The following is a 24,724-nucleotide window of genomic DNA, read 5'->3' as shown; positions in this document are numbered from 1 at the left end:
ATGCCAGCCTGCCACACATTGTTAGGGGGGGGGGGTCCTCCTTATTGTTGCCAGCCTGCCACACATTGTTAGGGGGGGGGGGGGTATCCTTATTGTTGCCAGCCTGCCACACATTGTTAGGGGGGGGGGGTATCCTTATTGTTGCCAGCCTGCCACAAATTCTTAGGGGGGGGGGTATCCTTATTGTTGCCAGCCTGCCACACATTGTTAGGGGGGGGGGGGGTATCCTTATTGTTGCCAGCCTGCCACACATTGTTAGGGGGGGTATCCTTATTGTTGCCAGCCTGCCACACATTGTTAGGGGGGGTATCCTTATTGTTGCCAGCCTGCCACACATTGTTAGGGGGGGTATCCTTATTGTTGCCAGCCTGCCACACATTGTTAGGGGGGGTATCCTTATTGTTGCCAGCCTGCCACACATTGTTAGGGGGGGTATCCTTATTGTTGCCAGCCTGCCACACATTGTTAGGGGGGGTATCCTTATTGTTGCCAGCCTGCCACTCATTGTTAGGGGGGGTATCCTTATTGTTGCCAGCCTGCCACTCATTGTTAGGGGGGGGGGGGGGGGTATCCTTATTGTTGCCAGCCTGCCACACATTGTTAGGGGGGGGGGTATCCTTATTGTTGCCAGCCTGCCACACATTGTTAGGGGGGGGGGGGGTATCCTTATTGTTGCCAGCCTGCCACTCATTGTTAGGGAGGGGGGGTATCCTTATTGTTGCCAGCCTGCCACACATTGTTAGGGGGGGGGGGTATCCTTATTGTTGCCAGCCTGCCACTCATTGTTAGGGGGGGGGGGGGTATCCTTATTGTTGCCAGCCTGCCACACTTTGTTAGGGGGGGGGGGGGGGGGTATCCTTATTGTTGCCAGCCTGCCACACATTGTTAGGGGGGGGGGGGTATCCTTATTGTTGCCAGCCTGCCACACATTGTTAGGGGGGGGGGGAGGGGTATCCTTATTGTTGCCAGCCTGCAACACATTGTTAGGGGGGGGGGGGTATCCTTATTGTTGCCAGCCTGCCACTCATTGTTAGGGGGGGGGGGTATCCTTATTGTTGCCAGCCTGCCACACTTTGTTAGGGGGGGGGGGTATCCTTATTGTTGCCAGCCTGCCACACATTGTTAGGGGGGGGGGGGGTATCCTTATTGTTGCCAGCCTGCCACACATTGTTAGGGGGGGGGGGGTATCCTTATTGTTGCCAGCCTGCCACACATTGTTAGGGGGGGGGGTATCCTTATTGTTGCCAGCCTGCCACACATTGTTAGGGGGGGGGGGGGGGGGGTATCCTTATTGTTGCCAGCCTGCCACACATTGTTAGGGGGTGGGGGGGTATCCTTATTGCTGCCAGCCTGCCACACATTGTTAGGGGGGTATCCTTATTGTTGCCAGCCTGCCACACATTGTTAGGGGGGGGGGGGGGGGTATCCTTATTGCTGCCAGCCTGGCACACATTGTTAGGGGGGGGGGGGGTATCCTTATTGTTGCCAGCCTGCCACACATTGTTAGGGGGGGGGGGGGGTATCCTTATTGTTGCCAGCCTGCCACACATTGTTAGGGGGGAAGGGGGTCCTCCTTATTGATGCCAGCCTGCCACACATTGTTAGGGGGGGGGGGGGTATCCTTATTGTTGCCAGCCTGCCACTCATTGTTAGGGGGGGGGGGGGGGGTATCCTTATTGTTGCCAGCCTGCCACACATTGTTAGGGGGGGGGGGGGGTATCCTTATTGTTGCCAGCCTGCAACACATTGTTAGGGGGGGGGGGGGGGGTATCCTTATTGCTGCCAGCCTGCCACACATTGTTAGGGGGGGGGTGTCCTCCTTATTGATGCCAGCCTGCCACACATTGTTAGGGGGGGGGATCCTCCTTACTGATGCCAGCCTGCCACACATTGTTAGGGGGGGGGGGGGGGTCCTCCTTATTGTTGCCAGCCTGCCACACATTGTTAGAGGGGGGGGGGGGGGTATCCTTATTGTTGCCAGCCTGCCACACATTGTTAGGGGGGAGGGGGGTCCTCCTTATTGTTGCCAGCCTGCCACACATTGTTAGGGGGGGGGGGGGGGTATCCTTATTGTTGCCAGCCTGCCACACATTGTTAGGGGGGGGGGGGGGGTCCTCCTTATTGTTGCCAGCCTGCCACACATTGTTAGGGGGGGGGGGGGGGGTATCCTTATTGTTGCCAGCCTGCCACACATTGTTAGGGGGGGGGGGGGGGGTATCCTTATTGTTGCCAGCCTGCCACACATTGTTAGGGGGGGTATCCTTATTGTTGCCAGCCTGCCACACATTGTTAGGGGGGGGGGGGGGGGGTATCCTTATTGTTGCCAGCCAGCCACACATTGTTAGGGGGGGGGGGGGGGGGTATCCTTATTGTTGCCAGCCTGCCACACATTGTTAGGGGGGGGGGGGGGGGTATCCTTATTGTTGCCAGCCTGCCACACATTGTTAGGGGGGGGGTATCCTTATTGTTGCCAGCCTGCCACACATTGTTAGGGGGGGGGGGGTCCTCCTTATTGATGCCAGCCTGCCACACATTGTTAGGGGGGGGGGGGGTCCTCCTTATTGTTGCCAGCCTGCCACACATTGTTAGGGGGGGGGGGGGTATCCTTATTGTTGCCAGCCTGCCACACATTGTTAGGGGGGGGGGGGGGTATCCTTATTGTTGCCAGCCTGCCACACATTGTTAGGGGGGGGGGGGGGGTATCCTTATTGTTGCCAGCCTGCCACACATTGTTAGGGGGGGGGGGTATCCTTATTGTTGCCAGCCTGCCACACATTGTTAGGGGGGGGGGGTATCCTTATTGTTGCCAGCCTGCCACACAATGTTAGGGGGGGGGGGGGGTATCCTTATTGTTGCCAGCCTGCCACACATTGTTAGGGGGGGGGGGGGGGGGGGTATCCTTATTGTTGCCAGCCTGCCACTCATTGTTAGGGGGGGGGGTATCCTTATTGTTGCCAGCCTGCCACACATTGTTAGGGGGGGGGGGGGGGGGTATCCTTATTGTTGCCAGCCTGCCACACATTGTTAGGGGGGGGGGGGTATCCTTATTGTTGCCAGCCTGCCACACATTGTTAGGGGGGGGGGGGGGGGGGGTATCCTTATTGCTGCCAGCCTGCCACACATTGTTAGGGGGGGTATCCTTATTGTTGCCAGCCTGCCACACATTGTTAGGGGGGGGGGTATCCTTATCGTTGCCAGCCTGCCACACATTGTTAGGGGGGGGGGGGGGGGTCCTCCTTATTGATGCCAGCCTAACACATTGTTAGGGGGGGGGGGGTATCCTTATTGTTGCCAGCCTGCCACTCATTGTTAGGGGGGGGGGGGGGGGGGGGTATCCTTATTGCTGCCAGCCTGGCACACATTGTTAGGGGGGGGGGGGGGTATCCTTATTGTTGCCAGCCTGCCACACATTGTTAGGGGGGGGGGGGGGGTATCCTTATTGTTGCCAGCCTGCCACACATTGTTAGGGGGGGGGGGTCCTCCTTATTGATGCCAGCCTGCCACACATTGTTAGGGGGGGGGGGGGGGTATCCTTATTGTTGCCAGCCTGCCACACATTGTTAGGGGGGGGGGGGGGGGTATCCTTATTGTTGCCAGCCTGCCACACATTGTTAGGGGGGGGGGGGGGGTATCCTTATTGTTGCCAGCCTGCCACACATTGTTAGGGGGGGGTATCCTTATTGTTGCCAGCCTGCCACACATTGTTAGGGGGGGGGGGGGGGGTATCCTTATTGTTGCCAGCCTGCCACACATTGTTAGGGGGGGGGGGGGGTATCCTTATTGTTGCCAGCCTGCCACACATTGTTAGGGGGGGGGGGGTATCCTTATTGTTGCCAGCCTGCCACACATTGTTAGGGGGGGGGGGGGGGTCCTCCTTATTGATGCCAGCCTGCCACACATTGTTAGGGGGGGGGGGGGGGGGTCCTCCTTATTGTTGCCAGCCTGCCACACATTGTTAGGGGGGGGGTATCCTTATTGTTGCCAGCCTGCCACACATTGTTAGGGGGGGGGGGTATCCTTATTGTTGCCAGCCTGCCACACATTGTTAGGGGGGGGGGGGGATATCCTTATTGTTGCCAGCCTGCCACACATTGTTAGGGGGGGGGGGGTATCCTTATTGTTGCCAGCCTGCCACACATTGTTAGGGGGGGTATCCTTATTGTTGCCAGCCTGCCACACATTGTTAGGGGGGGTATCCTTATTGTTGCCAGCCTGCCACACATTGTTAGGGGGGGGGGTATCCTTATTGTTGCCAGCCTGCCACACATTGTTAGGGGGGGGGGGGGTCCTCCTTATTGATGCCAGCCTGCCACACATTGTTAGGGGGGGGGGGGGGTCCTCCTTATTGTTGCCAGCCTGCCACACATTGTTAGGGGGGGGGGGTATCCTTATTGTTGCCAGCCTGCCACACATTGTTAGGGGGGGGGGGGGGTATCCTTATTGTTGCCAGCCTGCCACAAATTCTTAGGGGGGGGGGTATCCTTATTGTTGCCAGCCTGCCACACATTGTTAGGGGGGGGGGGGGTATCCTTATTGTTGCCAGCCTGCCACACATTGTTAGGGGGGGTATCCTTATTGTTGCCAGCCTGCCACACATTGTTAGGGGGGGGGGGGGGGGTATCCTTATTGTTGCCAGCCTGCCACACATTGTTAGGGGGGGGGGGGGGGTATCCTTATTGTTGCCAGCCTGCCACACATTGTTAGGGGGGGGGGGTATCCTTATTGTTGCCAGCCTGCCACACATTGTTAGGGGGGGTATCCTTATTGTTGCCAGCCTGCCACACATTGTTAGGGGGGGTATCCTTATTGTTGCCAGCCTGCCACACATTGTTATCCTTATTGTTGCCAGCCTGCCACACATTGTTAGGGGGGGTATCCTTATTGTTGCCAGCCTGCCACACATTGTTAGGGGGGGTATCCTTATTGTTGCCAGCCTGCCACTCATTGTTAGGGGGGGTATCCTTATTGTTGCCAGCCTGCCACTCATTGTTAGGGGGGGGGGGGGGTATCCTTATTGTTGCCAGCCTGCCACACATTGTTAGGGGGGGGGGTATCCTTATTGTTGCCAGCCTGCCACACATTGTTAGGGGGGGGGGGGGTATCCTTATTGTTGCCAGCCTGCCACACATTGTTAGGGGGGGGGGGGGGGGTATCCTTATTGATGCCAGCCTGCCACACATTGTTAGGGGGGGTATCCTTATTGTTGCCAGCCTGCCACACATTGTTAGGGGGGGGGGGTATCCTTATTGTTGCCAGCCTGCCACACATTGTTAGGGGGGGGGGGGGGGTATCCTTATTGTTGCCAGCCTGCCACTCATTGTTAGGGGGGGTATCCTTATTGTTGCCAGCCTGCCACACATTGTTAGGGGGGGGGGGGGGTATCCTTATTGCTGCCAGCCTGCCACTCATTGTTAGGGGGGGTATCCTTATTGTTGCCAGCCTGCCACACATTGTTAGGGGGGGGGGGGGGGGGGGGGGTATCCTTATTGCTGCCAGCCTGCCACACATTGTTAGGGGGGGGGGGGGGGTATCCTTATTGCTGCCAGCCTGCCACACATTGTTAGGGGGGGGGGGGGGGGTATCCTTATTGTTGCCAGCCTGCCACACATTGTTAGGGGGGGGGGGGTATCCTTATTGTTGCCAGCCTGCCACACATTGTTAGGGGGGGTATCCTTATTGTTGCCAGCCTGCCACACATTGTTAGGGGGGGGGGTATCCTTTATGTTGCCAGCCTGCCACACATTGTTAGGGGGGGGGGGGGGGGGGTATCCTTATAGCTGCCAGCCTGCCACACATTGTTAGGGGGGGGGGGTATCCTTATTGTTGCCAGCCTGCCACACATTGTTAGGGGGGGGTATCCTTATTGTTGCCAGCCTGCCACACATTGTTAGGGGGGGGGTGGGTATCCTTATTGTTGCCAGCCTGTTCCACCAAGAGCCCTATAGATCCTGGTCTAAAATAGTGCACTACCCCTATGGAACCTGGTTAAAAGTAGTGCACTACCCCTATGGAACCTGGTTAAAAGTAGTGCACTACCCCTATGGAACCTGGTTAAAAGTAGTGCACTAGAGGGAAGAGGGTGCCATCTGGGTCTAGATGTAGACCTACCTATCGCTCCAGCTGAGAGGTCTATGATGGCCTGGACCACTGGATGAGGTGCCATGATGATGATGATGATGATGATGATGCTAAACCTTCACCTTCACCACTCACAGTAAACATTCACAGGCTGTTATAGAAGAACAAAACCACTCAGTAAACATTCACAGGCTGTTATAGGACACACCCCTCTCAGTAAACATTCACAGGCTGTTATAGGACACACCCCTCAGTAAACATTCACAGGCTGTTATAGGACACACCCCTCTCAGTAAACATTCACAGGCTGTTATAGGACACACCCCTCACAGTAAACATTCACAGGATGTTATAGGACACACCCCTCACAGTAAACATTCACAGGCTGTTATAGAACACACCCCTCACAGTAAACATTCACAGGATGTTATAGGACACACCCCTCACAGTAAACATTCACAGGCTGTTATTGGACACACCCCTCAGTAAACATTCACAGGCTGTTATAGGACACACCCCTCAGTAAACATTCACAGGCTGTTATAGGACACACCCCTCACAGTAAACATTCACAGGCTGTTATAGGACACACCCCTCACAGTAAACATTCACAGGCTGTTATAGGGCACACCCCTCACAGTAAACATTCACAGGCTGTTATAGGACACACCCCTCACAGTAAACATTCACAGGCTGTTATAGAACACACCCCTCACAGTAAACATTCACAGGATGTTATAGGACACACCCCTCACAGTAAACATTCACAGGATGTTATAGGACACACCCCTCACAGTAAACATTCACAGGATGTTATAGGACACACCCCTCACAGTAAACATTCACAGGCTGTTATAGGACACACCCCTCAGTAAACATTCACGGGCTGTTATAGGACACACCCCTCAGTAAACATTCACAGGCTGTTATAGGACACACCCCTCACAGTAAACATTCACAGGCTGTTATAGGACACACCCCTCACAGTAAACATTCACAGGCTGTTATAGGACACACCCCTCACAGTAAACATTCACAGGCTGTTATAGGACACACCCCTCACAGTAAACATTCACAGGCTGTTATAGGGCACACCCCTCACAGTAAACATTCACAGGCTGTTATAGGACACACCCCTCACAGTAAACATTCACAGGCTGTTATAGGACACACCCCTCACAGTAAACATTCACAGGCTGTTATAGAACACACCCCTCACAGTAAACATTCACAGGCTGTTATAGAACACACCACTCAGTAAACATTCACAGGCTGTTATAGGACACACCCCTCACAGTAAACATTCACAGGCTGTTATAGGACACACCCCTCACAATAAACATTCACAGGCTGTTATAGGACACACCCCTCACAGTAAACATTCACAGGCTGTTATAGAACACACCCCTCACAGTAAACATTCACAGGCTGTTATAGAAGAACAAAACCACTCAGTAAACATTCACAGGCTGTTATAGGACACACCCCTCACAGTAAACATTCACAGGCTGTTATAGGACACACCCCTCACAGTAAACATTCACAGGCTGTTATAGGACACACTCCTCACAGTAAACATTCACAGGCTGTTATAGGACACACCCCTCACAGTAAACATTCACAGGCTGTTATAGGACACACCCCTCACAGTAAACATTCACAGGGTGTTATAGGACACACCCCTCACAGTAAACATTCACAGGCTGTTATAGGACACACCCCTCACAGTAAACATTCACAGGCTGTTATAGAACACACCCCTCACAGTAAACATTCACAGGCTGTTATAGAAGTTAAACTCGTACCAATATTACGTTAGTCAGTAAAGGGGGATGATTTAGCAACAGCCTTCTATTGTCCCTGTGCGTTCTATCAAAAACTACACGCCTACATAACAGTCATCATGTGATAGGGTCACCGTTACTGTATGTAACTACCATCTATCATTTCCATTAACATGTTGTCATTATGTCTTGAGGAAAGTACATCTATGTGCAGGTCAGTCATTGTGCTAAACCCCATGCTCACTGAAGAAGCCTAACGGATGACCTAAACCTGGTTTAAAGTATAGGGGCAGCAGGTTGAAGGCGTCCAAAATGGTACCCTATTCCCTATGTAGTGCACTTCTTTTGACCAGGGCCTTGATCAGAAGAAGTGCACTACAAAGGGGCCAGGGTGCTATTTGGGGGGCGCTCTATTGACAGGTTCCGTAGGTTAGCCCACTGATTGGTCTCCAGTTCAGGTGTCCATTCATGTCCTCAGATAGAAGACTATGCTTGCCATGGCCTCGAACCAATAGTGATCTATAGGCAATATTAAGCCCTATTATACCCACAGGGATGGAGAGTAACTGATTACATGTAATCCGATAATTTATTTGTATTTTTTATGTAATCAGATACTACCAGCAAAAAAATATTGTAATCAGATTACAGGTACTTTAGAAAAACTAGATGATTAGTTCTTGAATTACTTTTAAATTCAGATTTTTGTTGATGTTGTTGAAAAAAATATACATTATGACACCTTTCTGTTTTTTTTCCATTTACATTCAATTCACCAATGGTATAAACAAAAAAAGGTGCAAGTTTATGTTTGTTCCACCTGAGCCAGTCTGACCACAAGTCAGAGATCACTATGGTGACACACCAAATGTTGTTTACTTCTACGGTTCTTAAACGGAAAATAATCAAAAAGTAACAGAAAGTAATCAGATTACGTTACTGCGTTTGGGCAATCCAAAAGTTACGTAACTAATTACAATTTCTGAAAGGTAACTATTATCGGTAATCGATTGCATTTAGAAAGTAATTTACCAAACCTTGTCCGTATCATAGCCATATATTTTAATCATAGTCTGAATATTATGTTTGAATCGAGGCTTACCAATAGCAAAGGAAGTAGTCGTGTCAGTCTGTTTCTGCTTTGCCAATTTTGTTGGTGTAGCGTTGTTGTAGTTACAATAGACTGTCTACACCCAGATTAAAGCGGAAGACCATTTGTCACCTACCGTTCACTATTGCATCATGAGATATACAATTTTTCGTGTCCAGAATAACATGCATTGCCGGGAAAATCCTGAAATATGTCACTTGACATGAGAGTTGGATGTGATGGTTGACTGAAGTTCAAGCCACATTCCTTCACAGACGCGCTATGCCAAATCCCCTCATGCTAAATTCCGTCAGACAATCGCGGAAGTTCATTGCCAGCGTTTAAACAGTTAACGTTTCTTGACGTCTTCTTCCTGATTTAGTTATCATGTCACGAACGAGTCTTCACCTGCTTTTGGAACGCTGTCGCCCATGTTGTGCGCAAAGGCGCTAAATGTGCACTGGCTGGCGCATGGCCCAGGAATACATTTAAACTTTTAAATCTGTGATCAAAACCTTTGAGATTGTGAAAGAAGTGCGAGACGTTAGGCTATAATGCAAGATATTACTGTGTGTGTACCTGATGATTTGTACAGGAAATAAGCCTACATTTACACAAGCTCCTGAGTGGCACTGCATCTCAGTGCTTGAGGCGTCACTACAGACCCTGGTTCGATTCCAGGCTGTATCACAACCGGCCGTGATTGGGAGTCCCATAGGGCAGCGAACAATTGGCCCAGTGTAGTCCGGGTTGTGGTTTGGCCGGGGGTACGCCGTCATTGTAAATAATAATTTGTTAATTGAACTGACTTGCCTAGTTAAATAAAGCTTCAATGAAAAATGTAAACCGTGGTAGTACCTGCAAATGGCCAAAAGATGTTAGCACAGGCAAAGAGTCGGCCTAGAGTGTGGGCTGTTTTCGCTGATCGCGGGTTGACAGTGTTGTCCAATGAGTGTTTGTTGTCAAAGAGTTGGATTGGAGCAGCCTCGGGGGCAGATCCACTGGCCTAGGCCAATATATAACCTCACCATGACAATGTAGTACTTTTCATACCAAAGCCCTAACTAAATCATCCAGGTTAAAATTAACTTCTGTTCTTCTTCCTTCTCATCATCATCATTATTATCCTCATTATGATAACATGTAACGTTTTAATATCAGTTCCTCTGACTTCCATTGGATAACTAATAAGCATTTTGAAGAAAACTGATTTGCTGGCTACTAGGCATCTGTAGAAAACGTGGATGTAGTGGATGATCCGTATGATTCATGAAGACTGTATAATATATCATCATTAACGGTCTTGTTCTGAGGTTTTACAGTCATTTTCCACGATCCCAAATAGCGCTCAATCACCTCGACGCGAAAACGTTTTGAGTAGTTTAGCAGTGTTCTATTAGAACGCCCTCAGACCAGCGTTATTTCATACGTTTTTATGAGGCTATTTGCAAATAGATATTTATAATTTCATTGGGGGTGCAATTAAATTAGGTTATTCATTTTTATAAGTATTATAGCAATTTCAGCCTCTTTTTTTTGTGATGATTTCTAAAAGTGAACAAATCTGGGTTCTCCTCTTATCCTGTCCCGCTATGCAACTTACAATAACAACACCATGACTGACAGAAAAAACCCTCCCCCTTCATTTTATAACTCATCCTTTTCACAGTAGGTTACGTTGTAAAAAGGTGAAGTCTCTTTCTCTTTTACCTCTCTCTCTCTCCAACAAAACAAACCGATTAAGTTTCCTAGCCAACCGTTTCACAAAGCGTACCCGTTTTAATCTTTTCAGAGAAAGAGATGTTTACCAGCTATATAAGAATGAAAACATACTGCTGTTTCTGGTTTTTAAGTAGCTGTCATTGGCCGTTTTAGTTGTCACTCAAATGTGGGTGGTATTAGTTGACAAACGATAGCTCCGGTAACACGGCTGTCGGGCTGTAAACTGACATTCAACAGGCGAGAGTAAACGGAACTGCTGGGCTGAATAATAACTGCGACTGGATTGTTATAAAAACAAAAGTTCACCAAGTAGTTTTTTTTTCTTCTATTCTAACTTTTCTATTCTATTCGTCAACAATCAGAATATCTACATTTTCTTTTTTTCATCGTCGACTTAGATGTTGTTGCTGTCTCCGACTTGATTTGTGACTTTATATCAATGTAGTGTTATCGGACGGACCGATATTTTTGTTCAGGTGGTCGACCACTGCCCCCTTTTCGGTTGTTTACTTGCTGGTTGCCTTCACATCACCCGCTGTGTATGAGTTACTTTCTCTTTACTAATTCTATGTGACATTTGACGCAATTCTAGCTACTACTATGGCCGAGGCAGCCCAACAACCACAGCAGGTTGAGATCGATCCGGATTTCGAGCCTCTCGCCCGGCCCCGCTCCTGCACGTGGCCCCTGCCGCGTCCGGAGTTCATCACCCCGGGCGATTCCAACACCTCCTCTCCCGCCCCTTCTGTCAAACAAGAACCCAGCAGTAACTCCGACTTCATCTCCAGCCTCAGTTTATTAGAAGAGACTGAAGACTACCCCGAAGAGGATCAGAAACCCACCATCCTCTGCAATGATTTCCAATGTCAGGAAAACTGCATCCACGACCACCAACAGCATCATCAGCAGCAGCAGCAGCACCCGGGGAACAGCCCCCAACTCCCGCAGCAACAGGTGCTTCTGCTCTCCTCCCCGGCCGGGTCTGCATCTTCAGTAGCGGCTGCGGCCGCTGCAGCTGCCCAGCGGAAAAGCAGCTCATCTCGGCGTAACGCCTGGGGCAATATGTCTTACGCAGACCTCATCACTAAGGCTATCGAGAGCACCCAGGACAAGAGGCTTACCTTGTCTCAGATCTATGACTGGATGGTGACGAACGTGCCTTATTTCAAGGACAAGGGAGATAGCAACAGCTCGGCTGGATGGAAGGTAAGCTTTTAATACACTACATTACATCTGCTTTTAATACACTACATTACATCTGATGAGATTAGAGTTATGATTTAAGGGCTATTAAAAAAACATGATAAGGATATGGAGAAATGTACCTTTAATTGCCTATATATCAAAGTTGACGTTTTTCATCATTTTTAAATGATGATATTGTAACGACCCTGGGATTATAAGCGCATATATCGACTCTGCCGCTTGAACAGGCTTTTGCGGCACAGTCGATAGCGCGCTGGACTTCGGGCTATAGAAGGTCGAGGGTTCGAGACCCGCTCCCTGCCTGTTTCATTACAATATTAACACATGTTATCACATGCTAATAACACACGTAACTAAGTAAGACCAGGTGAGGGTGACATGCTGCTTGCCAGAAAAGGTTTATTGTAGGATTGGGTATTACAGACATGTTAAATGCTATCTCTTGAGGTGCAGTTGTTCATTTCTATCCTTTATAGCATCATGCTTTGTATCAGAGGAGACATGATGTGCTGGTCTTGTGCACCCCAATCAATCAGTCACTTTGTGTCCATTCATTGTGTGTCCTGATGAAACCTGTGGCTGCCAATTGTAACCCAGTCAGCACATGGCCACGCACACACACACACACACACACACACACACACACACACACATACACACACACACACACACACACACACACACACACACACACACACACACACACACACACACACACACACACACACACACACACACACACACACACACACACACACACACACACACACACATTCCTCGTCCAACTCCGGCTGCCTCCCCCTAATACTATTGCACAAGAGGGTACTGGGAGTCAGACTCTGATGAGGTGTGATAGGCTAGTTACCCTAGCCCCTCCTCCTCTCCTCTCCCAGTACTGCTAATATTCAAAGAAGTGAACATACTGTGCCGTAGTTGGGACACAGCCGCTGGTCTAACTCATGTCTCTGCCAAAGTATGTTAGCAGCAACCCTGTCTACACTCACTGTGCCAAAACACACTAAGACCGAATGGCATATGTTATTATTGTTATTATTATTATTATGTAGTTATTATATGAAGACTTTAGTTAGATTTGTAGCCTGGGTTTCTCTCCTGCTATTCCTCCGTCATAGCTAGAGTTTGGGGTTCTGGCTCAGTCAGAGTAGAGGTATTTCTGTAGAGGCAGGCAGGTGATCGTGAGGTACGAGTGAGGAAAAGGGTTTGTATATCCGTCACGTGCTACGATGACGAGGACACACACCTCTTTCTAACAGGAGAAGGACAGCCCCTTTCTCCCTCTCTTCCTTTCCTATTTCACCCCTTATATCAATTCGATTCAAAGGGCTTTATTGGCATGGAAACATATGTTAACATTGCCGTCGCAAGTGAAGTAGATAATAAACACTCACAAATGTTTTTACATGAATGTGAGACATTACAAATGTCATATTATGTCTATAAACAGTGTTATAACAATGTGCAAATAGTTAAAGTACAAAAGGGAAAAAAAAATAAACATAAATATGGGTTGTATTAACAATGGTATTTGTTATCTATCTCTCTCTGTCTCTCTGTCTCTCATTCAACTCAATTTGCTTTATTGGCATGACGTAACAATGTACATATTGCCAAAGCTTATTTTGGATATTTACAATATAAAAAAAAAATGAGAATCAAAATTGTCAACTGGACAACAGTAACAACAATAACCAAGGGTCAGAATATCCATACATTGAACAATAACAATAAGCATACAGTAGAGGACATGTGCAGGTTGATTGGTCTGTCAGACACTGTCCCTCATCTTATGGCAGGCAGCAATGTAGTGCGCTGCCAACCCACAGCTCTCTCTCTCTCTCTCTCGGTCTCTCTCTCTCTCTGTCTCTCTCTATCTCTCTCTCTCTCTCTCTCTCTCTCTCTCTCATCGTCTCTCTCTCTCTCTCTCTCTCTCTCTCCTCTCTCTCTCTCTCTCTCGGTCTCTCTCTCTCTCTCTCTCTCTCTCTCTCTCTCTCCTCTCTCTCTCGGTCCTCCTCTCTCTCTCTCTCTCTCTGTCTCTCTCTCTCGGTCTCTCTCTCTCTCTCTATCTCTCTCTCTCTGTCTCTCTGTCTCTCTCTCTCTCTCTCTCTCTCTCTCTCTCTCTCTCTCTCTCTCTCTCTCTCTCTCTCTCTCTCTCTCTCTCTCTCTCTCTCTCTCTCTCTCTCTCTCGGTCTCTCTCTCTCTCTCTATCTCTCTCTCTCTCGGTCTCTCTCTCTCTCTCTATCTCTCTCTCTCTCTGTCTCTCCTCTCCTCTCCTCTCCTCTCCTCTCGTCTCCTCTCCTCTCCTCTCGTCTCTCTCTCCTCTCCTCTCCTCTCCTCTCCTCCTCCTCTCCTCTCCTCTCTCTCCTCTTCTCTCCTCTCTCTCCTCTCTCCCTCCTCTCCTCTCCTCTCACCCTCCTCTCCTCTCCTCTCTTTTTTCCTCTTTTTCCTATTCAATTCAATTCAATTCAAGGAGCTTTATTGGCATGGGAACCATTGTGTTAACATTGCCAAAGCAAATGAGGTAGACAATACACAAAAGTGAAACAAACAAAACGAATTAACAGTAAACATTACACATACAGAAGTTTCAAAACAATAAAGACATTACGAGTGTCATATTAAATATATACAGTGTTGTAACGATGTGAAAATGATTAAAGTACGAAACTGAAAAATAAACAAGCATAAATATGGGTTGTATTTACAATGGTGTTTGTTCTTCACTGGTTGCCCTTTTCTTGTGGCAACAGGTCACAAATCTTGCTGCTGTGATGGAACACTGTGGTATTTCACCCAGTAGATATGGGAGTTGATCAAAACTGGGTTTGTTTTCTAATTCTAGCCCTGTCTTCTCTTGAGAGCCAGGTCTGCCTACGGCGGCCTTTCTCAATAGCAAGGCTATGCTCACTGAGTCTGTACATAATTAAAGCTTTCATTAAGTTTGGGTCAGTCACAGTGGTCAGGTATTCTGCCACAGTGAACTCTCTGTTTAGGGCCAATAGCATTCTAGTTTGGTCAGTTTTAATTATTTGCAATTTGTAAAGTAATTATTTTTTTTGTTTTCTCATGAATTGGTTGGGTCTAATTGTGTTGCTGTCCTGGGGCTCTGTGGGGTGTGTTTGTGTTTGTGAACAGTGCCCCAGGACCAGCTTGCTTAGGGGACTCTTCTCCAGGTTCATCTCTCTGTAGGTGATGGCTTTGTTATGGAAGGTTTGGAAAGAACATATTTTTTCTGGATTTTGATCATTAGCGGGTATCAGACTTATTCTGCTCTGCGTGCATTATATGGTGTTTTACATTGTACACATGGGATATGTTTGCAGAATTCTGCATGCAGAGTCTAAATTTGGTGTTTGTCCCATTTTGTGATTTATTGGCTTGTGAGCGGACCCCAGACCTCACAACCATAAAGGGCAATGGGTTCTGATTCAAGTATTTTTAGCCAGATCCTAATTGGTATGTTAAAATTTATATTCCTTTTGATGGCATAGAATGCCCTTCTTGCCTTGTATCTCAGATGGTTCATAGCTTTGTGGAAGTTACCTGTGGCGCTGATGTTTAGGCCGAGGTATGTATAGTTTTTTGTGTGCTCTAGGGCAACGGTGTCTAGATGGAATTTGTGGTCCTGGCGACTGGACCTTTTTTGGAACACCATTATTTTGGTCTTACTGAGATTTACTGTCAGGGCCCAGGTCTGACAGAATCTGTGCAGAAGATCTAGGTGCTGCTGTAGTCCCTCCTTGGTTGGTGACAGAAGTACCAGATCATCAGCAAACAGTAGACATTTGACTTCGGATTCTAGTAGGGTGAGACCGGGTGCTGCAGACTGTTCTAGTTGCCCGCGCCAATTCGTTGATCTATATGTTGAAGAGGGTGGGGCTTAAGCTGCATCCCTGTCTCACCCCACGACCCTGTGTGAAGAAATGTGTGTGTTTTTTGCCAATTTTAACCGCACACTTGTTGTTTGTGTACATGGATTTTATAATGTCGTACGTTTTACCCCCAACACCACTTTCCATCAATTTGTATAGCAGACCCTCATGCCAAATTGAGTCGAAAGCTTTTTTGAAATCAACAAAGCATGAGAAGACTTTGCCTTTGTTTTGGTTTGTTTGGTTGTCAATTAGGGTGTGTAGGGTGAATACATGGTCTGTTGTACGGTAATTTGGTAAAAAGCCAATTTGACATTTGCTCAGTACATTGTGTTCATTGAGGAAATGTACGAGTCTGCTGTTAATGATAATGCAGAGTATTTTACCAAGGTTACTGTTGACGCATATTCCACAGTAGTTATTGGGGTCAAATTTGTCTCCACTTTTGTGGATTGGGGTGATCAGTCCTTGGTTCCAAAATTTGGGGAAGATGCCAGAGCTAAGGACGATGTTAAAGAGTTTTAGTATAGCCAATTGGAATTTGTTGTCTGTATATTTGATCATTTCATTAAGGATACCATCAACACCACAGGCCTTTTTGGGTTGGAGGGTTTTTATTTTGTCCTGTAACTCATTCAAGGTAATTGGAGAATCCAGTGGGTTCTGGTAGTTTTTAATAGTTGATTCTAGTATTTGTATTTGATCATGTATATGTTTTTGCTCTTTATTCTTTGTTATAGAGCCAAAAAGATTGGAGAAGTGGTTTACCCATACATCTCCATTTTGGATAGATAATTCTTCGTGTTGTTGTTTGTTTAGTGTTTTCCAATTTTCCCAGAATTGGTTAGAGTCTATGGATTCTTCAATTATATTGAGCTGATTTCTGACGTGCTGTTCCTTCTTTTTCCGTAGTGTATTTCTGTATTGTTTTAGTGATTCACCATAGTGAAGGCGTAGACTCAGGTTTTCCGGGTCTCTATGTTTTTGGTTGGACAGGTTTCTCAATTTATTTCTTAGATTTTTGCATTCTTCATCAAACCATTTGTCATTGTTGTTCATTTTCTTCAGTTTTCTATTTGAGATTTTTAGATTTGATAGGGAAGCTGAGAGGTCAAATATACTGTTAAGATTTTCTACTGCCAAGTTTACACCTTCACTATTGCAGTGGAACATTTTACCCAGGAAGTTGTCTAAAAGGGATTGGATTTGCTGTTGCCTAATTGTTTTTTGGTAGGTTTCCAAACTGCATTCCTTCCATCTATAGCATTTCTTAATGTTACTCAGTTCCTTTGGCTTTGATGCCTCACGATTGAGTATTGCTCTGTTCAAGTAGACTGTAATTTTGCTGTGATCTGATAGGGGTGTCAGTGGGCTGACTGTGAACGCTCTGAGAGACTCTGGGTTGAGGTCAGTGATAAAGTAGTCTACAGTGCTACTGCCAAGAGATGAGCTATAGGTGTACCTACCATAGGAGTCCCCTCGAAGCCTACCATTGACTATGTACATACCCAGCGTGCGACAGAGCTGCAGGAGTTGTGACCCGTTTTTGTTGGTTATGTTGTCATAGTTATGCCTAAGGGGGCATATGGGGGAGGGAATGCTGTCACCTGCAGGCAGGTGTTTGTCTCTCTCTCTCTCCATCGATTTCCACTAAAACACGGCCAGCTGTTATCGAAGCCTGTATAAGTAAACTGTTGGCCTGTAATTATGTGACGTACATCGTTGTGAACTTCTGACTGAGGGAGACTGGTAGGGAACTTATTCTGCCATTGTTGAAGTTAAAGAACATGTAGAGATGTATAGAAATGGACCATGGCTCTGGTCAAAAGTAGTGCACTATGAAGGGAATAGGGTACCATTTTGGATACACACCATGGTTTTGTTGTAGAACTGATATCCTTAACCTGTAGCATCAGGTCTGTAACACCTTGAACACCTTAACACCAAAGGTCTGTAACACCTTGACTTACTGTCCTATAACACATGGACTTACTGTCCTGTAACACATGGACTTACTGTCCTGTAACACATGGACTTACTGTCCTGTAACACATGGACTTACTGTCCTGTAACACATGGACTTACTGTCCTGTAACACATGGACTTACTGTCCTATAACACCTGGACTTACTGTCCTGTAACACATGGACTTACTGTCCTGTAACACATGGACTTACTGTCCTATAACACCTGGACTTACTGTCCTGTAACACCTGGACTTACTGTCCTGTAACACATGGACTTACTGTCCTATAACACATGGACTTACTGTCCTGTAACACCTGGACTTACTGTCCTGTAACACCTTGACTTACTGTCCTGTAACACATGGACTTACTGTCCTGTAACATCATGACCTACTGTCCTGTAACACCTTTACTTACTGTCCTATAACACCTGGACTTACTGTCCTGTAACATCATGACCTACTGTCCTGTAACACCTTGACTTACTGTCCTATAACACCTGGACTTACTGTCCTGTAACATCATGACCTACTGTCCTGTAACACCTTGACTTACTGTCCTATAACACCTGGACTTACTGTCCTGTATGTAAGTAGTAGTTGTAATGATTATTGAAAATAGCTCACAGAATCAGCCAACTTCTCAGCTTTGACCGCATCACACCATGTCTGTTGGTAGATTATTGACATGCGGGTGATGGTTTTGAGTGGGGTTAAGAACAGAAACACTGTTCATAGATTTCACATTGTTACAATATTTTTAGTTAGATGTCATAAACAGAGAGAAAGAGAGAATATCAGGAGCACAAAATGAATAGAAATTAGTTTAGAATATAATTCATTCTTTTATTTGACCTTTATTTAACTAGGCAAGTCAGTTTAAGAACAAATTCTTATTTTTCAATGACGGCCTAGGAACAGTGGGTTAACTGCCTGTTCAGGGGCAGAATGACAGATTTGTATCTTGTCAGCTCGGGGATTTGAACTTGCAACCTTTCAGTTACTAGTCCAACGCTCTAAACCACTAGGCTACCTGCCGCCCCATTCTACTGACTTTGGTTAGTATTAGGACCCTTTAAAACATTTCAGGAGTATGATACAGGTTACCAACACCTGTTTTTTAATGAATGATTTTAAAACTTTTTAAATTCTATTTGTGTCCTAATTTCTCTCTTACTTTTTATGACTGTAAGTAATTCTGGATGAGAATGTGTGTCTCTCTCTCTAGTCCCATGTGTCGGTAGCAGTAAATGTGTCTCTCTCTCTCTCGTCCCATGTGTCGGTAGCAGTAAATGTGTCTCTCTCTCTAGTCCCATGTGTCGGTAGCAGTAAATGTGTCTCTCTCTCTCTCGTCCCATGTGTCGGTAGCAGTAAATGTGTCTCTCTCTCTCTCGTCCCATGTGTCGGTAGCAGTAAATGTGTCTCTCTCTCTCGTCCCATGTGGCGGTAGCAGTAAATGTGTCTCTCTCGTCCCATGTGTCGGTAGCAGTAAATGTGTCTCTCTCTCTCGTCCCATGTGTCGGTAGCAGTAAATGTGTCTCTCTCGTCCCATGTGTCAGTAGCAGTAAATGTGTCTCTCTCTCTCGTTCCATGTGTCGGTAGCAGTAAATGTGTGTCTCTCTCTAGTCCCATGTGTCGGTAGCAGTAAATGAGTCTCTCTCTCTCTCGTCCCATGTGTCGGTAGCAGTAAATGTGTCTCTCTCTCTCTCGTCCCATGTGTCGGTAGCAGTAAATGTGTCTCTCTCTCTCGTCCCATGTGTCGGTAGCAGTAAATGTGTCTCTCTCTCTCGTCCCATGTGGCGGTAGCAGTAAATGTGTCTCTCTCGTCCCATGTGTCGGTAGCAGTAAATGTGTCTCTCTCTCTCGTCCCATGTGTCGGTAGCAGTAAATGTGTCTCTCTCGTCCCATGTGTCAGTAGCAGTAAATGTGTCTCTCTCTCTCGTTCCATGTGTCGGTAGCAGTAAATGTGTCTCTCTCTCTCGTCCCATGTGTCGGTAGCAGTAAATGTGTCTCTCTCTCTCGTCCCATGTGTCGGTAGCAGTAAATGTGTCTCTCTCTCTCTCGTCCCATGTGTCGGTAGTAGTAAATGTGTCTCAGTGACATTCCAGAGTGGCTTGGCAGACAAGGGGTACCGGGGCCTTTACGCCTTGTGTGTGCGAGTGCGTGTGCCGGTAGCATGCGTGTGCCGGTAGCATGCGTGTGCCGGTCATGCGTGTGCCGGTCATGCGTGCATTTGTGTGTGCGAGTGAGTGTGAGGAGCATTGTGGGAAAGAAGCTCCAGGCCATTCATTCGTTCATTCAATGTCCTCTTAGCTTCTGCTGTACTCTGATGCCTCTATCTGCCGGTCTCTCTGGAGAGATACTTGTAGGCCTACACGGGAGGATTCTTAGGTAACTCCTTGTTTCCTTTCCTCAAAGCAGGAGGTGAGATGAGAGGAGAGGAGGGAGGGAAGGAAGGGAGAGGAGAGTGGGGAGGGAGGGAGGTGGGGAAAGAGGAGAGGGAGGGAGGGGAAAGAGAGAAGGGAGAGGAGAGAGGAGAGGAGGGTGATTGAGAGAAGAGAGGAGAGTAGGGAAGGGAAAAGCCTCTATATCTCCAAGGCTGGTAGAGACAGAAACACAGCTGGGCTTCTAGTCCTGGTGGAGAGCCAGGTCTGGGCTTTCACTAGTCTCTCTCTCTCTCTCTCTCTCTCTCTCTCTCTCTCTCTCTCTCTCTCTCTCTCTCTCTCTGTCTCTCTGTCTCTCTCTCTCTCTCTCTCTCCTCTCTCTCTGTCTCTCTCTGTCTCTCTCTCTCTCTCTCTCTCTCTCTCTCTGTCTCTCTCTCTCTGTCTCTCTCTCTCTCTCTCTCTCTCTCTCTCTCTCTCTCTCTCTATCTCTCTCCGCCCTCTCTCCCTCCCCCTTTCTCTTTATCTTTCTCTCTCTCTCTCTCCCCCCTTCTCTCTCCCCCCTTCTCCCTCTCGTTCTCCCTCTCTCTCTCCCCCTCTCCCCCTTCCCCCTGTCTCTTTCTCTCTCTCTTTCTCTCTTTCGCTCTCTTTCTCTCTGTCTCTCTCTATCACTCTCTCTCGCTCTTTCTCTCTCTCTCTCTCTTTCAACCCCCAGGACATATATCTGCTGTGTCACCAGACTCCCCATACAACACTCAATGGAAAGTGCGGATGTGTTAACAAGTTAATGGAGTGACCGGGTTTCTTGGAAAGTTGTGTAGCTCCCAGCATAGTAAGTTGTGTAGCTCCCAGCACAGTAAGTTGTGTAGTTCCCAGCACAGTAAGTTGTGTAGCTCCCAGCACAGTAAGTTGTGTAGCTCCCAGCACAGTAAGTTGTGTAGCTCCCAGCAGTAAGTTGTGTAGCTCCCAGCACAGTAAGTTGTGTAGCTCCCAGCACAGTAAGTTGTGTAGCTCCCAGCACAGTAAGTTGTGTAGCTCCCAGCACAGTAAGTTGTGTAGCTCCCAGCACAGTAAGTTGTGTAGTTCCCAGCACAGTAAGTTGTGTAGCTCCCAGCACAGTAAGTTGTGTAGCTCCCAGCACAGTAAGTTGTGTAATTCCCAGCACAGTAGGTTGTGTAGCTCCCAGCACAGTAAGTTGTGTAGTTTCCAGCACAGTAAGTTGTGTAGCTCCCAGCACAGTAAGTTGTGTAGCTCCCAGCACAGTAAGTTGTGTAGTTTCCAGCACAGTAAGTTGTGTAGTTTCCAGCACAGTAAGTTGTGTAGCTCCCAGCACAGTAAGTTGTGTAGCTCCCAGCAGTAAGTTGTGTAGCTCCCAGCAGAAAGTTGTGTAGCTCCCAGCACAGTAAGTTGTGTAGCTCCCAGCACAGTAAGTTGTGTAGCTCCCAGCACAGTAAGTTGTGTAGTTCCCAGCACAGTAAGTTGTGTAGCTCCCAGCACAGTAAGTTGTGTAGTTCCCAGCACAGTAAGTTGTGTAGCTCCCAGCACAGTAAGTTGTGTAGTTCCCAGCACAGTAAGTTGTGTAGCTCCCAGCACAGTAAGTTGTGTAGCTCCCAGCACAGTAAGTTGTGTAGCTCCCAGCACAGTAAGTTGTGTAGCTCCCAGCACAGTAAGATGTGTAGCTCCCAGCACAGTAAGTTGTGTAGCTCCCAGCACAGTAAGTTGTGTAGTTCCCAGCACAGTAAGTTGTGTAGTTCCCAGCACAGTAAGTTGTGTAGTTTCCAGCACAGTAAGTTGTGTAGTTTCCAGCACAGTAAGTTGTGTAGCTCCCAGCACAGTAAGTTGTGTAGCTCCCAGCAGTAAGATGTGTAGCTCCCAGCACAGTAAGTTGTGTAGCTCCCAGCACAGTAAGTTGTGTAGTTCCCAGCACAGTAAGTTGTGTAGTTCCCAGCACAGTAAGTTGTGTAGTTTCCAGCACAGTAAGTTGTGTAGTTTCCAGCACAGTAAGTTGTGTAGCTCCCAGCACAGTAAGTTGTGTAGCTCCCAGCACTGTACGTTGTGTAGCTCCCAGCAGTAAGTTGATGTAGTTAATGTAGGCAGGTACCCGGCCCAGTTCTAGTGCTGGCCTGACAACGGTAGGACATGAGTCCCAAATGGCACCCTATTCCCTATAGAGTGCACTACTCTTGACTATAGCCTGTAGGGAATAGGGCACCATTTTGAATGCAGCCTAGGTAGAGTAAGTCGAGCATAAAGCTTGAGGAGTGTCCTCCCCTCACTAACCATACAGATACTAATATACCTCAAGTGAAAGTCTTATGTGTGGTTCATAAGGCCTGCCTTGTGCTCGGGCCGGTGGGGGGTTGACGGAAAGTACGGTCAAAGGACTCTTGTCCTTTACGTCTAGATTTGGTAGCTATCTCTGCAATGCAACAGTAGGCTAAACAAAAAGGTGTAGTTAATGAAGAGGCGGGGAGTTTCATGTTAAGGTTTTGCTGCACACAGTAAGGTTGGCCTCTCATGCGAGGTGTTATAATGTAACTACACTAGTCAGCAGAATTACACCGTTATGACAGACGAACTGCAAATGACTTACATGCCCCACAATGTAGTTCAGGAAAATACCAGCTTTAAGACATTTATCACGTAACAGTTATGTTGTACAACGACGACAAGTCTACTGTGGATACTGTAAATACTGTACATACTGTAAATACTGTGAATACTGTGAATACTGTAAATACTGTGAATACTGTAAATACTGTGAATACTGTAAATACTGTGAATACTGTGAATACTGTAAATACTGTGAATACTGTAAATACTGTGAATACTGTAAATACTGTGAATACTGTGAATACTGTAAATACTGTACATACTGTGAATACTGTAAATACTGTAAATACTGTAAATACTGTAAATACTGTAAATACTGTAAATACTGTAAATACTGTACATACTGTACATACTGTAAATACTGTAAATACTGTAAATACTGTAAATACTGTAAATACTGTACATACTGTAAATACTGTAAATACTGTACATACTGTACATACTGTACATACTGTAAATACTGTACATACTGTACATACTGTAAATACTGTGAATACTGTAAATACTGTAAATACTGTAAATACTGTACATACTGTACATACTGTAAATACTGTAAATACTGTAAATACTGTAAATGCTGTGAATACTGTAAATACTGTAAATACTGTGGATACTGTGGATACTGTAAATACTGTGGATACTGTGGATACTGTACATACTGTAAATACTGTGGATACTGTGGATACTGTGGATACTGTGAGTACTGTAAATACTGTACATACTGTAAATACTGTAAATACTGTGAATACTGTACATACTGTGGATACTGTGGATACTGTAAATACTGTACATACTGTAAATACTGTACATACTGTGGATACTGTGGATACTGTGAGTACTGTAAATACTGTGGATACTGTAAATACTGTGGATACTGTAAATACTGTGGATACTGTGAATACTGTGAATACTGTAAATACTGTACATACTGTGGATACTGTGGATACTGTGAATACTGTGGATACTGTAAATACTGTGGATACTGTAAATACTGTACATACTGTAAATACTGTGAATACTGTAAATACTGTGAATACTGTGGATACTGTAAATACTGTGAATACTGTAAATACTGTAAATACTGTGGATACTGTAAATACTGTGGATACTGTGAATACTGTAAATACTGTGGATACTGTAAATACTGTGAATACTGTAAATACTGTAAATACTGTGGATACTGTAAATACTGTGGATACTGTGAATACTGTGAGTACTGTAAATACTGTGGATACTGTAAATACTGTGAATACTGTAAATACTGTAAATACTGTGAATACTGTGAATACTGTAAATACTGTGAATACTGTGGATACTGTAAATACTGTGGATACTGTAAAAACAATGAATACTGTAAATACTGTAAATATTGTAAATACTGTGAATGTTAACGTTGTACTGTCATCTCCTCTCCTAATGTTGAACTGTCATCTCCTCCTAATGTTGAACTGTCATCTCCTCTCCTAATGTTGACTGTCATCTCCTCTCCTAATATTGAACTGTCATCTCCTCTCCTAATGTTGAACTGTCATCTCCTCTCCTAATGTTGTACGGTCATCTCCTCTCCTAATGTTATACTGTCATCTCCTCTCCTAATGTTGAACTGTCATCTCCTCTCCTAATGTTGTAATGTCATCTCCTCTCCTAATGTTGAACTGTCATCTCCTCCTAATGTTGAACTGTCATCTCCTCTCCTAATGTTGTACTGTCATCTCCTCTCCTAATGTTGTACTGTCATCTCCTCTCCTAATGTTGTACTGTCATCTCCTCCTAATGTTGAACTGTCATCTCCTCTCCTAATGTTGAACTGTCATCTCCGCTCCTAATGTTGTAATGTCATCTCCTCTCCTAATGTTGTACTGTCATCTCCTCCTAATGTTGAACTGTCATCTCCTCCTAATGTTGAACTGTCATCTCCGCTCCTAATGTTGTAATGTCATCTCCTCTCCTAATGTTGTACTGTCATCTCCTCCTAATGTTGTACGGTCATCTCC

General features: G+C 46.5%; 2 protein-coding genes across 5 annotated transcripts in view; one reads left to right on the top strand and one right to left on the bottom strand.

The window, feature by feature from the left end:
* slc25a15a (solute carrier family 25 member 15a) overlaps positions 1–9,365 on the bottom strand; it is a 29,371-nt gene extending 20,006 nt beyond the window's left edge. The window contains exons 1-2 of one of the 4 annotated variants that reach the window (XM_055880789.1): positions 9,089–9,165; positions 6,109–6,229 (exon numbers count right to left, since the gene is read on the bottom strand). In XM_055880789.1, the coding sequence (XP_055736764.1) occupies positions 6,109–6,163 (55 nt within the window). In that variant the 5' untranslated portion in view covers positions 6,164–6,229; positions 9,089–9,165. Of the gene's footprint in view, positions 1–6,108; positions 6,230–8,964; positions 9,066–9,088 lie in introns of those variants that run through there. The other 3 variants (XM_055880790.1, XM_055880792.1, XM_055880793.1) reach the window with 3 other exon arrangements.
* Positions 9,366–10,841: 1,476 nt separating this feature from the next.
* foxo1a (forkhead box O1 a) overlaps positions 10,842–24,724 on the top strand; it is a 285,766-nt gene continuing 271,883 nt past the window's right edge. Inside the window, exon 1 of the mRNA XM_055880788.1 lies at positions 10,842–11,880. Within this exon, the coding sequence (XP_055736763.1) occupies positions 11,275–11,880 (606 nt within the window). The 5' untranslated portion in view covers positions 10,842–11,274. The remainder of the gene's footprint in view (positions 11,881–24,724) is intronic.

Source organism: Salvelinus fontinalis, chromosome 24, assembly GCF_029448725.1.
Source record: "Salvelinus fontinalis isolate EN_2023a chromosome 24, ASM2944872v1, whole genome shotgun sequence".
NCBI lineage: Eukaryota > Metazoa > Chordata > Actinopteri > Salmoniformes > Salmonidae > Salvelinus > Salvelinus fontinalis.
The sequence above is the reverse complement of the archived record's forward strand: the minus strand, read 5'-3'. Positions and strand labels throughout refer to the sequence as shown.